A 13,085-nucleotide genomic window follows, 5' to 3' on the forward strand; every position below is an offset into this window, starting at 1 on the left:
TGAGGTAAGCCAAACTCAGAAGGATAAATGGCTAATATTCTCTCTAATAAGTGGAAGTTATATCTAAAATACACTGGGTTATGATAAATTATACAGGATTCTAGATACTCACACACAGTGAGAACAAGAAGAGAATAACACAAAGGCACAATACCTACATGCCTTTTTATATTTATATAAAGATATATACATATGTATGTATATATATATAATTAACTCTAAAATATGGACATAATAAATCTCTCTTTTCTTTATAGAAAATGATTTACACATCTTTCATGTGTATATCATCAGGAAGGTCGGGGGAAGGTACAGAACCCAAGGGGTAAAAGATGAAAAAGTGCAGCAATGCATTTCACTGGACACTGATGAAAGTGAACTATACAACTCATGAATGGAGATGGGAGGGAGGGACTGGGAGAGAATGTGAGAATAGAAGATGCTGTATGAAAGGAATTACCTGACTTGTTTAATTATAATTGCTCTGTACATCACCTTTATAATAATAAATTAATTTTTAAAAACTGAGACCCCCTGCAAAAATTAACTAAAGCCAAAGGGCTTTGGACATGGCTCAAGTGGTGAAGCATCTATCTAGCAAGTGCAAGGCCTTGAGTATAAAACCCACTACATAGTGAGTAGGAGAAGGAAGGAAGGGAGGAAGGAAGAGAAGGAGGAAAGAAATCTTTGCCATGGTGTGTAAAACTGGATGCCTAAGCATCATAAATCAAGGCTGGGCTGGCCAACTCAAGCCCGCAGTGATGATCATACGTAGAACCCTTCACTGCCAAGCATACACAGAAAGCACTTAAGAACAACCTTGCTGAACAGCCCATGCCACGTAGTGATGTTTCTGTCCCATTCATACAGAGTTAGTAGCCCCATACATCATAAAGACCTAAAAAACTCCTCCTGCAACAGAACAACCATGAAAGCCTCAGAGCACAGTGCATGACTCTCATGGTTGTGGCAATGCTGGTGTCATTAAATGCACTTTTAAAATAGAGGTACCTGGTGGCTTATGTATGCAATTCTAGCTGCTGAGGAGATCTGAGAATTGTGACTCAATGCTAGCCCAGGCAGGAAAGTTGTGAAACTCTTATCTCTAGTTATCCACTGAAAAGCCAGAAGTGTGGCTTTGCAGGGGCTAGCCTTGAGTGGAAAAGCCAACTGAGAGTGCAAGGCGCTCAGTTCAAGCTCCAGTTACTAGCACAATAGATAGATGATATAGGTAGACAGACAGACAGACAGACAGACAGACAGACAGACAGACAGACAGACAGACAGACAGACAGATGGAGAGTGATCTAAGTCTAAGGTAGGTATAGTAATGTCCTCCTCCACCATTATAGTTACTCATAACTCACTTCCTTCCTCGTAACTCCCTTCCTCTCTCACAGTACCTGTGTAAGGTATCCTTTACAGGTGGACCCCATTCTGTCTTTCTAGCACATTCTTATTGTATCTTTTTCTATGGCTGATGCACAGATACATTGTGTAGCATCTGCTAAAGCCTTCTGTAGAGTAGGTGCAGTGCAGGATTGTAGCCCAATTTATGCCATGGAGGTTAGAAGTGTGGCAGGCCATGCCACAAAATGGAAATTGCCTAGCAATGAACTTCTCTCAGTGTATCCCATGGTTAAGCCATGCATGACTATAAGCATTTTCTTCCATGTCAACCTTGAACTACAGGATATTACTTTATTATTCCATGTAACAAAAAGATGTCAGCATAGCATACTACATCTGCAGTCTGTCAGCTGTCCACAGCAGAGTCTGTCCGCTGGGACACAGTAAGGGCCCTGTGAGCTGAGCACCTGTGCTGTGTGTCCTCAGATACTACTCTTGTTAAAGGATCAGTCAAATGACAAAAATGTCATTCTTCTTTTTTTATTTTTTATTGTGAACATACTGTACAGAGGGGTTACAATTACATGGGCAAGATAGTGAGTACATTTCTTATCAAGCATTGTAGCCTCCTCTTTTGTTTACCCTTCACATCCCGTAAAAATGTCATTCTTCTGATCTGAGTATTTAGCAATAATTACTTGAAAATAAATGAAGCAAGTCCATCAGTTTGAGGAGAGCAACAGATTAGTATTTCATGAAATTACAAAGTTTAAAAATTTGAGTTTAATCAGAATTTTAGAAACCTTGTATCTATCATTGAAACTCTGAAAACTTCCTAACATTTAAACACTTCTGATGAGCTCTTCTTAAATGACTTTTTGGTAAATAAATGTGCTTGTGTAATGTTGCATGATATTTAAATATCAATATGCATTTAAAACATTACATAATGGAGCTAGGCAAGGTGGCTTATTCCTTCCTAGCCACCTGGGAACCCGAGAGCAGGATTATGATTTAAGGCCAGCTCAAGCAAAAACTTTGAGAGACTCTGTCTTAGACAATAAAAGCTGGGCATGGTGGCCTGCATCTGTCATATGGGAAATGGTAAACAATTGAATCACCATCCAAGTCAGCCCATGTATAAATGTAAAACTCTATTCAGAAATTGAAGCAAAGAAGGGCTAAATGCATGGCCCAAATGGTAGAGCACCTGCCTAGCAAGTGCAAAACCCTAAGTTCAAACCCCAGTACTCTCAAACTAAATTAATAAATATTATATAATGAAAGGTATCAGTCAATAGTGGTGTAACTGTGTAGCTCAGCCAACTAACAACTTGGAAGTCATCATCTCCTGAAAGCACAATGCACAGGTAAAAGATTCATTCGAGATGCAAAAGAGATCAGTAATTTTACTGTAACAGATGATGGGAACTGCTCCAGTAGAGTCTCCAATTCTACCTGCACCTCCCCTTCACAAAACTCCTATTAGCAGAGTTTGCTGAAGTAGCAAGGACTACTCATAATGGTCCGGATAGAAGATTAACACATCCTTCTGTTTCTAAATGCATTCTCATAGAAACAAGGCATTCTTTACATATGTTATCAAAACAGTGCATTGTAGCAGATCAAAGCACAGATATGGGAATCCAGTTGCCTTCTTTAAGCTTAACTCTAAGAAAACATGTAAAAGTATAAAACATAACACCTTTTCCAGTATTTTGTTTTTTTAATTTTAATTTTATTGATATACAGAGGGATTCCAGTTACATAGGTAAGATAATGAGTACATTTCTTGTCAATCTTGTTACCCTCTCCCTTATTTTTCTCCCTCTTTCCTCCTCCATACCCTAGTATTTGGTTTTTTTAAGAATATATATATGATTAATTTATTATAGCATATAATAGGATTTTATTTGTGTGTGTGCGCGCACACACAACACACGTACACACACACACACACACACACACACACACACACACACACACACACACACACACACACACACACACACACACTTGAACTCAGGGCCTGGATTCTGTCCCTTAGCTTTTTTACTCAAGGCCAATGCTCTACCATTTAAGCCATAGCCTCACTTCTAGCCTTTTAATGATTAATTGGAGGTAAGTGTCTCATTGACTTTTCTGCCCCAGCTGACTTCCAATCATGTTCCTCAGATTTTAGCCTCCTGAGTATCTAGGATTACAAGTATAAGTCACCAATACATGACAATAGGATTTTGTTTTTAATGAATTAATCAATCAATAACATTTTTAAATGCCTCTTTTAGTTTCCTGGTGTGGTAGATAATCTCCCCATAAAGAAAGACTTTTTAGGGCCCTGAGTGGTTTTTAAGAATGTTAAATGAGTCTCATCTCCAAATGTTACAGAAATACTTTTTGTGTTAATTATGCCTTAGGGAGGCCCAAACAACCTGTATTAAAAAAGCACAGTCATATAAGAATTATTTTGTGGTGAACAATATGTAAATTATCTTAAATGTAAAATATGTAAAATAATATTAAATCAGGTGATGGTAGTTCATTCCTGAGATCTGAGGATTGCAGTTCGAAGCTAGCCTAGGCAGACAATTCCAAGAGACTCTTATCTCCAATTAACCAGCAAGAAAAGCCAGGAGTGGAGGAATGGTTCAAGTGGTAGAGTGCCAACCTTGATTGAAAAAGCCAAGCAAGAGCAGAAGACTCTGAGCTTAAGCCCTAGGACTGGTACACACACACACACACACACACACACACACACACACACACACACACACACACACACACACACACACGCTCTCCCACACACATACACACACACACACACACACACACATGCACACTCACACAGATATATTCCAGACTACAGTATAAGTCATTAATCCTACTAAGAAACCTTTATGTCTTGAAAAGTGAGTGCTTTTGGAATCCTGCTCATGTCTAATAGATGTCTAGGAACATAAAAGCAAAATGCTTATTCTATAGAACAAACCCTTGGAAAATGCAGCAACTTGATAACCATGTGGCTTATGGTGCTTTATTTTCTGTGATAGCTAAAGGTAAATTCTGAAGCTGGGAAGTGATTACAGTGAACTGAAGCCTCCAGTGGTGTTATTGAATTTGCAATAACATTTTGCATTTGCATGGCAGTATTAACCCCAGCATGGATTCAGCTGGCGTGTGTGGATAGTACAATTTATAGATGTATAGCAACCTTCAAATGCTCTTTGCTTACCTAATAACATACTGTCCTGCATTGCTTTTTGCAGCTTTTATCCATGACCCAAGATGACTACAAACCATCTGATGTTAGTATTTCCTTAGACTTTCATTTATTCTTATGTAAGTGACTTGAAAGTGATAAATGGAATGAATACTTATGAGTCTGATTTAACAATCTAAATTTCCAGTGCATTTCAATTACATTTTTTGCAGAAATGATGCCTGGTGAATCATTAAGTATAACATGCAAAATATACTTGAAACAGCCTATAGAACTATTTTATGTATTTTGTACTGTGACTATGCTAATAATTACATAAATTAAATAGGAAGTCTTGCATGAATGCACTTATGTACATGTTAGTATCAAAATACATAAATGTACAAGAGACCAAAGGGAAAATCCCAGGTATCTTCAGTCAGTGGACTGGACCTAGCAGTTAGGCAGAGATCTTAGATGGAGTCTGTCCTGAGACCTAAAGAAAATTTGCATGCCTGTAATCCTTGCTACTCAGGAGGCTGAGATCTGAGGATCCAAGGTCGAAGTCAAACTGAGCACAAAAGAAACTTCTCTAAGTAACCACCAAAAAGCCAGAAGTGGAGCTGGGCTCAAGTGGTATAGTGCTAGCCTTGAGTGAAAGAGGAACGGTGCCCACAACCTGAGTTCAGACCTCAGAAGTGGGGATGGGGAAATGGAGGGATAGGAGGACCAGGAAGGTTTGGAGGACCTTACAGGTAGGAGGTGTTCAGTGCAGACAGCTGAGGCTGGAGAAAGCATGAATGTCACTGTAGGCCATTCCCCAAGATCACACTGTATAGTGAGACAGAGGGTATTCTGCATAGTAGAAATGCTACAAGATTAGGTGTGCATCTTATTGCCATCATTCAGGAGAAATCAGAATTGTAGGGACAGATCCAGTGCTCGTGCCTGTATTTCTGGTTACTTAGCAGGCTGAGATCTAGAGGACCAAGGTTGGAAGCCAGCCTGTGAAGAAAATTTCACAAGACTCCATTTCCAAAATATCTAAAACTAGGCTGGGGGCATGGCTCAAATCATAGAACACCAGCAAAGCAAGCTCCAGGTCTTTAGTACTGGCAGGTATTTAGTACCTGATACTGGCAAAAAAAATTATAATAACCTACATAATTTTAGAGAGAATTATTTGGGTAGAATATTTGGATAATTGTTTAGCTTCCATTTAATCTTCATCCCTTGAGCTATTTCTGGAGCATGGGGAGGGACTTATGCAATGTAGATAGCCCATAGTTGTTTGCTCAAGTGTCCTGTTCCCTGGCTTCCTTTCTAGGGCCTGCTGGTGACGGTGAATGGCAATCCTGTGGACTACCACACCATACATCCCAGCCTACCCATAGAGAACGGCCCTGCCAAGACTGAACTGTATTCCACCCCCCAGTACCGGTGGGAGACATCAGAGTCCTCAGGTAATGTACCTGCCAGGGGAGGAGAATTTACCCAGGGCTCTATTTCCCTCTCATCCACAGGCATGGCATCTTTCCTGTTTGTTGTTTATTTGATTCTTTAGAATTACAGGTATGCAAATGTTCTTTATGTCTCAGGCCAGCCGAGCTAAATTCATTTCCGTAACTTTTGCCTATTCTTAGTACCAATACTGCAGTTTATTCATTCGTTCATTCATTCATTCATTTGTTTGTTTGTTTTGGTGTTGGTACTGGGGCTTGAACCCAGAGCCTAGGTGCTATCCCTTTTCTTTTCTACTCAAGGCTGACTTCCTATCACTTGAGCTACACCTCCACTTCTAGCTTTTGTGGTGGTTAACTGGAGATAAGAGTCCCTTGAATTTGTCTACCTGATCTGACTTTGACCCTTAATCCTCAGATCTTAGCCTTCTGAGTAGCTAAGGTTACAGGCAACATGTTTACTTTTTAACAACGTGAAACCTACGTGTGTGTGTGTGTGTGTGTGTGTGTGTGTGTGTGTGTGTGTGTGTGTGTGTGAATTTACCTAGCTAGTTAGTTGTACACTAATATTTCTATTAGTTGCTATTTCAATGATGTCAGTGGTTTGTGGCTCATTTCTGCCTCCTACATGCTACTTAGAAGCTCCATTACACTCAGAGAAGGATGTCCAGAAGATACGAATACCAGCAAATAGAGTCTGAAGATCATCTTAGAGGATGCCTTTCACACTCTCTCAAATGGAAATTTCTGCGTTCTGTATATTGTGACCCTCATCAAGCAGAACTTGTTGCTTCTATTTGAATTGTGGAGGCATTATTAAGTGTCAGTTATTCCTAAAATCTGAATTTATAAGCTATGCCCAAACCAGACCATGCTACATTGCCTAGGCCATTTATACAGACATCACACATTTGCATGAATAACTATTTAAGGTATTTATCTGTCTAGAAAAGAAAGAGGAAGAAGAAGACAAAGAAGAATTTGAAGAGGAAAGGAGCCAGGAGGAAAAAAGAAGTGTCAAAGTTCATGCCATGGTCTCTGTGTTCCAATTTATCATGAAACAAAGTTACATTTGTGCCCTCATTGCGATGATGGTAGGTATATCTGCCCCCATTATCTAGTAGACATGAGCTGCACCTACTACAGCCCTGAAAAATGGTGCACAGGGCCCAGTGGCTCCAAGACCCACAGGCCTGACCTCTAATAGCCAGCATAAAGAGCTTAATCTTGCTCATGGCTTGGCAGACAATTGTTGGTTATATTTATTTTTCATGGGATTTTTATGCTATAGACTGCAAAGTAATATGCTCTTCAACTCCTTCTCTTTTTAAATATTAATACATTTTTCTCAAATTAGCTTATCAGGTCAGATTGTCCTTAGTTTTCCAACTTAAAGCCAAGAAGCCTTTTCTATAAGGTATTAATGACATTCACACTTGACATAGCTGCTTTCATTACTATCACTCATCTTACCTGGAATTGCTCTTTACCAACACGAATCAAACTATCATGGTCCCAACTGTGAGCTCTCTATTTATGCTGTTTCTGCTCAAAATTACAACTCTGATAACAGTTCTTTGACTCTCAGATAGAAGATAAAGGAAGTTCTAATCTTTTCCTTTCCTAAATACAAATTCTTGAGAGATCTTATTTATTTTTGAAAACACAATACTCTTATTTTTAACATAACATCTCCAAATTCTGTTGTCAGTGCTGAGATTCCAGGGACACCTCGGTGATACAAAATGAAAATATTTTAACTCTAGGAAAAAAATATGTAGACACAACTTACTCAGGCACCACTCAACACAGATACTTCCTGGATAAAGCTGTACATGACTTAGCTCCAGATTATAGTAAGAACACTGCCATATGGGACAGAAGGTAGAAAAAAGTTCCTGAAATTAAAAGTGCTCATCTCGAGATCCCCAACTCTATGTGTGTGTATGTGTGGTGTGTGTGTGTGTGTGTGTGTGTGTGTGTGTGTGTGTGTGTGTGTGTGTGTGTGTGTGTGTGTGTGTGTGTGTGGCTTGAACTCAGGGCCTGTGCACTGTCCCTGAGTTTTTGTGCTCAAAGCTAGCACACTAACACTTTAGCCACAGCTCCACTTCCAGCTTTTTGGTGGCTAATTTGAGGTAAGCCTATACTAGTTTTGAACTTCAATGCACAGATCTCAGCCTCCTGAGTAGTTATGATTACAGGTGTGAGCCACCAGTATTCATCTCCAACTCTGTTGTTTAAATAGAATTAATTCTGTGTTCTGATTATATACTGAAATTTTTTCCTTATATATCTTCCTCCAAACTTCTGGATCTTCCTCCAAATCTGTGCTTAAATACTATGGTATAAATTTTATTTATAATTTTTTTTCTTTTTTTATTTTGAAAATACTGTACAGAGGGGTTACAATTACATGGACAAGATAATGAGTACATTTCTTATCAAGCATTGTAGCCTCCTCCTTTGTTTCCCCTTCCCATCCCTTCCCATCCTCTCCCTCCCCCCTCACCCAAACTTCCTCCCCCCCCACAAAAGTTGTAAAGTTCGTTTTTCCACATAATGACTTGTACATCTCATTGTTGCAATGGATCCACCTTATCCCTATTTAAACAATTTGTTTATTCTTATTTTGAACTTAAAGCATTATATACTTATTTTTTTCTTTCTCTCTAAGGAAGTAGGGTTTGAAACAAATTAGATTGAATACAATTTTTTTACTTAATAGAAAGGTAAGTCTGTAATAAAAACCAGCACAGTTTTTCATTCAAGATATGATCTTTGGTGTTAGAGGCATGGCTCAGTTGGTAGAGTCAGGTGTCATATGCCCCTTCCTCCACCCCATAAACAAAAGAAGGAAGAAAAGAAAAAAATTAATCAAACCTTGATTTGGGGATGTGGTAGAGTTGGTAGAGTGCTAGCCAATGATCAAAAGTGTCAGTACTGAAGAGTCCCGGTTTTGGACCCCACCCAAAAACAGACATGATCCTGGCTGGTGTTATTGAGTCTTAAGCAGCCCCTGGTGTAGAGGAGCCTGCCCTCCAAGGAAACTTGCCTATATTGCAGCAGGCATTTTAATCAGACGAAAGTAGAGGCTTCAGATAGCCAAGCCTGTTTACTATGATTTTGTATTTATTCGAAAATACATAGTATGAGTGTGCCAACTTATCAGACAGCTCTGAAATCAAAGGTAGGAAACCACATAGCTCAGATTTTACTTCCCAACTACCATAAACTACAGGTAGATAAAACTTAAATTTCCTAGCAATGCTCAATAGGAAATATACTCATTACCTTACTCATGTAACTGTAACCCCTCTGTACAGTATCTTTACAATAAATATATATATTAAAAACATTTTTAAAAACCCTTAAATTTCCTTACAAATCTTCATTATCCACTGTTCTTCCACTGCTCTCCTCACCCTGCCAAAAAAGAACAATGTGAGAGAGGATAAAAGTCTGTTGGGATCTCATCTTTTTGAAAATTATGACAAACTTAACTCTCCTTCCTACTGAGATCAAGTCATTAAATACATTATTGAATATAAATCCATTCAATGTTTTCTTTTTATGTACCCACTCTAAATATTACCTGATGTTTGATAAACATTGTTTATAAAGAATAATTCTTTCAGGAAAATAATTTGGACATTGTCATTATCAGTCTCTAACTTAAGTAAAAGGAGTTTTAATTTCCAATATAATGATTATGTAATTTAACCAATAATGTTAAAGAATGCATTGCTTTAAAAGCCAGTTCTTCTTTAAGGCAAATTTGCAAATTGCTGAGAAAAATATTTGTGGTCCCATGCTGAATTCATTTACTTCATTCCTGTCTACTACATAAAGCTGTTCTGGAATCTAGAACTGTTTCTTGATAGTGCATAATATTCAGAATTGTGTTTGACCTCAGTAAGCCTTCAACATTATCTACAAAATGTTTTAAAGGCCTTTTCCCAAATTAAGATGATAGTAGAGACTACAGTAACAGATAACAGGTTTCCTAGTTCATAAGATTCATGAATTCACCTTAGTGATTGTATTTGTAGCTGTCATTTGAAATACATTGCTGATTCTTTGAAAGCTTAATGTGAAGGGGAAAAAATATAGAATTTTCCTGACAGCACTTTGTGCGTGTGTGTGTGTGTGTGTGTGTGTGTGTGTGTGTGTGTGTGTGTGTGTGTGTGTGTGCTGGTCCTGGGACTTGAACTTGGGGCCTTGGTACTGTCCCTTAGTCTCTTAGCTTTTTTCCACTCAATGTTGGTGCTCAACCACCTGAGCCACAGCTCCACTTCCAGCATTTTGCTGGTTAATTGGAGATAAGAGTCTCAAGAACTTTCCTGCTTGGGCTGGCTTCAAATCATAATCCTCAGATATCAGCCTCCTGAGTGCCAAGATTACAGGTGTGAACCACTGGCACTCACCTTTATTAACTCATCCTGTGTAAGAGAGTGTGTATGTGCGTAAGTTTAATGTTCCATTTATGTTCATCCATTAGTTTCTTAATTTCGATCATGTTTTTCTGTCCAACTTGTATACTTAATCTTGCGATTCTCAAAGCTTCTGTTTCTTAGCCCGGAAATAGCTCACATTCATTATGTATAAGTAATTGCTGACTCCAAACTGTTTGTGGAAAAGAAGGGAAAAGTCACTTACACTTGTTTGTTTTTGTTTTTGTTGTTTGTTTTGTTTTGTGCTGGTTGTGGAACTTGAACTCAGGTTCTTGATACTGTCCTTTAGCTTTTTCAGTCAAGGTTGGCACTTTACCACTTCAATTGTAGCTTCACTTCTGGAGTTTTGATGGTTATTTGGAAATAAGAATCTCATGGATGTTTCTGCCCAGGCTCTCTTCAAATCTTGATCCTCATATCTTAGTCTCTTGCATAGCTAAGATTATGGGCATGAGTCCTGAGCATCTGGCTACAGGAAGTACAAAGCCAGTGTCATCCTCAACAAAATCCATCTCTTTTTCCCTCCCCTATTCTACAGCCTGGAGTCTCTCTACCTTTCCTTCAGAACTCTGTCCTTTTCTCTTTTTTGCTTTTTTTTTTTTTTGTTGGTCATGGGGCCTAAATTCGGCCTGTGCTCTGTCCCTCAGATCTTCAGCTCAAGACTAGCACTCTACCACTTGAGCCACAGCACCACTTCTGGCTTTTTCTGCTTATGTAGTGCTGAGGAATCAAACCCAGGGCCTCATGCATGCAAGGCAAGCATTTTATCACTGAGCTACCTTCCCAGCCCATGTTGTTTACTTTTTAGATAACTTTGAACTTAGCAGAAGTGAGAACTGTACATCAAATTGATAATTACCCTGTTTTCTTTGATTTTTCTCCCTGGAGGCTTGGAGCATCACCTACCACAGCTGGTTGACTTTTGTGCTGTTGATTTGGTCATGTACTCTTTGGATGATTCGCAACAGAAGAAAATATGCCATGATCAGCTCCCCTTTCATGGTGGTTTATGCAAATCTGTTGTTGGTGTTACAGTACATATGGAGTTTTGAACTTCCTGAAATTAAAAAGGTACCAGGATTTCTAGAAAAGAAAGAACCAGGAGAACTTGCATCAAAGGTATGTTTGTAGGAAAACAAGAAACCAAGTAACACACAGAAAAACAATAACAACCAAACCATATAAATCACAATAATCTTATCCAGCACAACTTTGAAAAACGAGCTTCCAAATATTTATTGCTTTGCACAAATGAGCAGACACCAGGCTTTCAGGAATAATTCTCATTGCTCAGAAGTCTCCTTAATCTAAGTATGAACATGTACTACACCATGCTTTTAACTTTTACTTAAAATGACATATTATAATACCTCTCAAGGTATTATAATATGAATTATTTTTATAAAGTGTATATTAGTATATTAGCAATTAGATGTGTAAAAAATGTAGAAAAATGAATAGAAAAAGAAATCCAAAAAATGCAATGTAAAATATGCCAAGGGGTTAGTGATAGATTATCAATTTGTAAAACAGGCTTATTATTACATTTATATTACATTTATATTATGGATAATTTGAAATAGATATGAAATGTCAATATTTCCCCTGATCACATCCTCAGCATTTTTAGTAGAAAAATTGTGACACTTTTTCTCTTGTACTGACAAGCCATCTGTTGTTAGGCTCAAGTGGTAGAGGGCTAGCCTTGAGCTGAAGATCTGAGGGACAGTGCCCAGGCGGAGTTCAGGCCCCACAACAAACAAAAAATAAATAAATAAAAGGGTAGGAAGCACAGGAAAAGAGCAATACAAGTCAATTTGATTCAAATATTATAAATGTTTATCTAAACTTCTATGGTGAAACTCTGTACAATGAATATACACTAAATGAATATACACTGAATAACAAGAAAGTGAAAGACACTATGTTGGAGGGCAGGAGTTGGTCAGGTACTAGTATGAATGGGACAATGGAGAGGGTAAATAAGGGTGAATATGGTCAAAATACTATATATACAAAGGTGAAAATAGAACAATGAAACCTGTTAAAGTTGTTTTAGGAAAGGCCCAAGGGATGAAGGGAGATGGTGGAGGATTAAGTTTTGAACAGAGTACTTTGTATTGTTGAAAAACATGTGTTGAAATATCACAAAGAAAGATTCCTCATAATAGATGCTAATAAAAATCTTTATTATATATGCCTGGATTTTACTCATCTTCCACAGAGAAGATGCTTTGATTTTTGTTAACCATTCTTCATATGTCCCAACTTGCAGCCTCAGTTCAGTTCATGCTGACTTTCAGAATTTAATGCCCATAAAGTTTCAGAGCTTCTGCAGGGCAAATGACATAGCTAGCAAGATCAATAGAAAGCCCACGGATTGGGAGAAGATCTTCACTAGCCATACAACGGACCAGGGTCTCATATCTAAAATATATTTGGAACTCAAAAAATTAAATCCCCCAACAACAAATCCTCAAAGAAACAACTGCCCAGTAAATAAGTGGGTGAAAGACTTAAAGAGAAACTTCTCTGAAGAAGAAAGAAGGATGGCCAATAGACACATGAAGAAATGTTCAACATAGCTAGCCATAAAAGAAATGCAAATCAAAACAACATTGAGAT

The 13,085-nt window shown here is 38.2% G+C and overlaps 1 protein-coding gene across 1 annotated transcript in view; it reads left to right on the plus strand.

The window, feature by feature from the left end:
- The window catches only part of Piezo2 (piezo type mechanosensitive ion channel component 2), a 395,532-nt gene that overhangs the window by 275,813 nt on the left and 106,634 nt on the right, over positions 1–13,085 (plus strand). Inside the window, exons 10-13 of the mRNA XM_070029632.1 lie at positions 4,617–4,655; positions 5,877–6,012; positions 6,958–7,103; positions 11,349–11,579. Coding sequence (XP_069885733.1) covers positions 4,617–4,655; positions 5,877–6,012; positions 6,958–7,103; positions 11,349–11,579 — 552 coding nt within the window. The remainder of the gene's footprint in view (positions 1–4,616; positions 4,656–5,876; positions 6,013–6,957; positions 7,104–11,348; positions 11,580–13,085) is intronic.

Source organism: Dipodomys merriami, unplaced genomic scaffold (assembly GCF_024711535.1).
Source record: "Dipodomys merriami isolate MVZ:Mamm:240054 unplaced genomic scaffold, mDipMer1.0.p SCAF_2, whole genome shotgun sequence".
In the NCBI taxonomy this organism is placed as follows: domain Eukaryota; kingdom Metazoa; phylum Chordata; class Mammalia; order Rodentia; family Heteromyidae; genus Dipodomys; species Dipodomys merriami.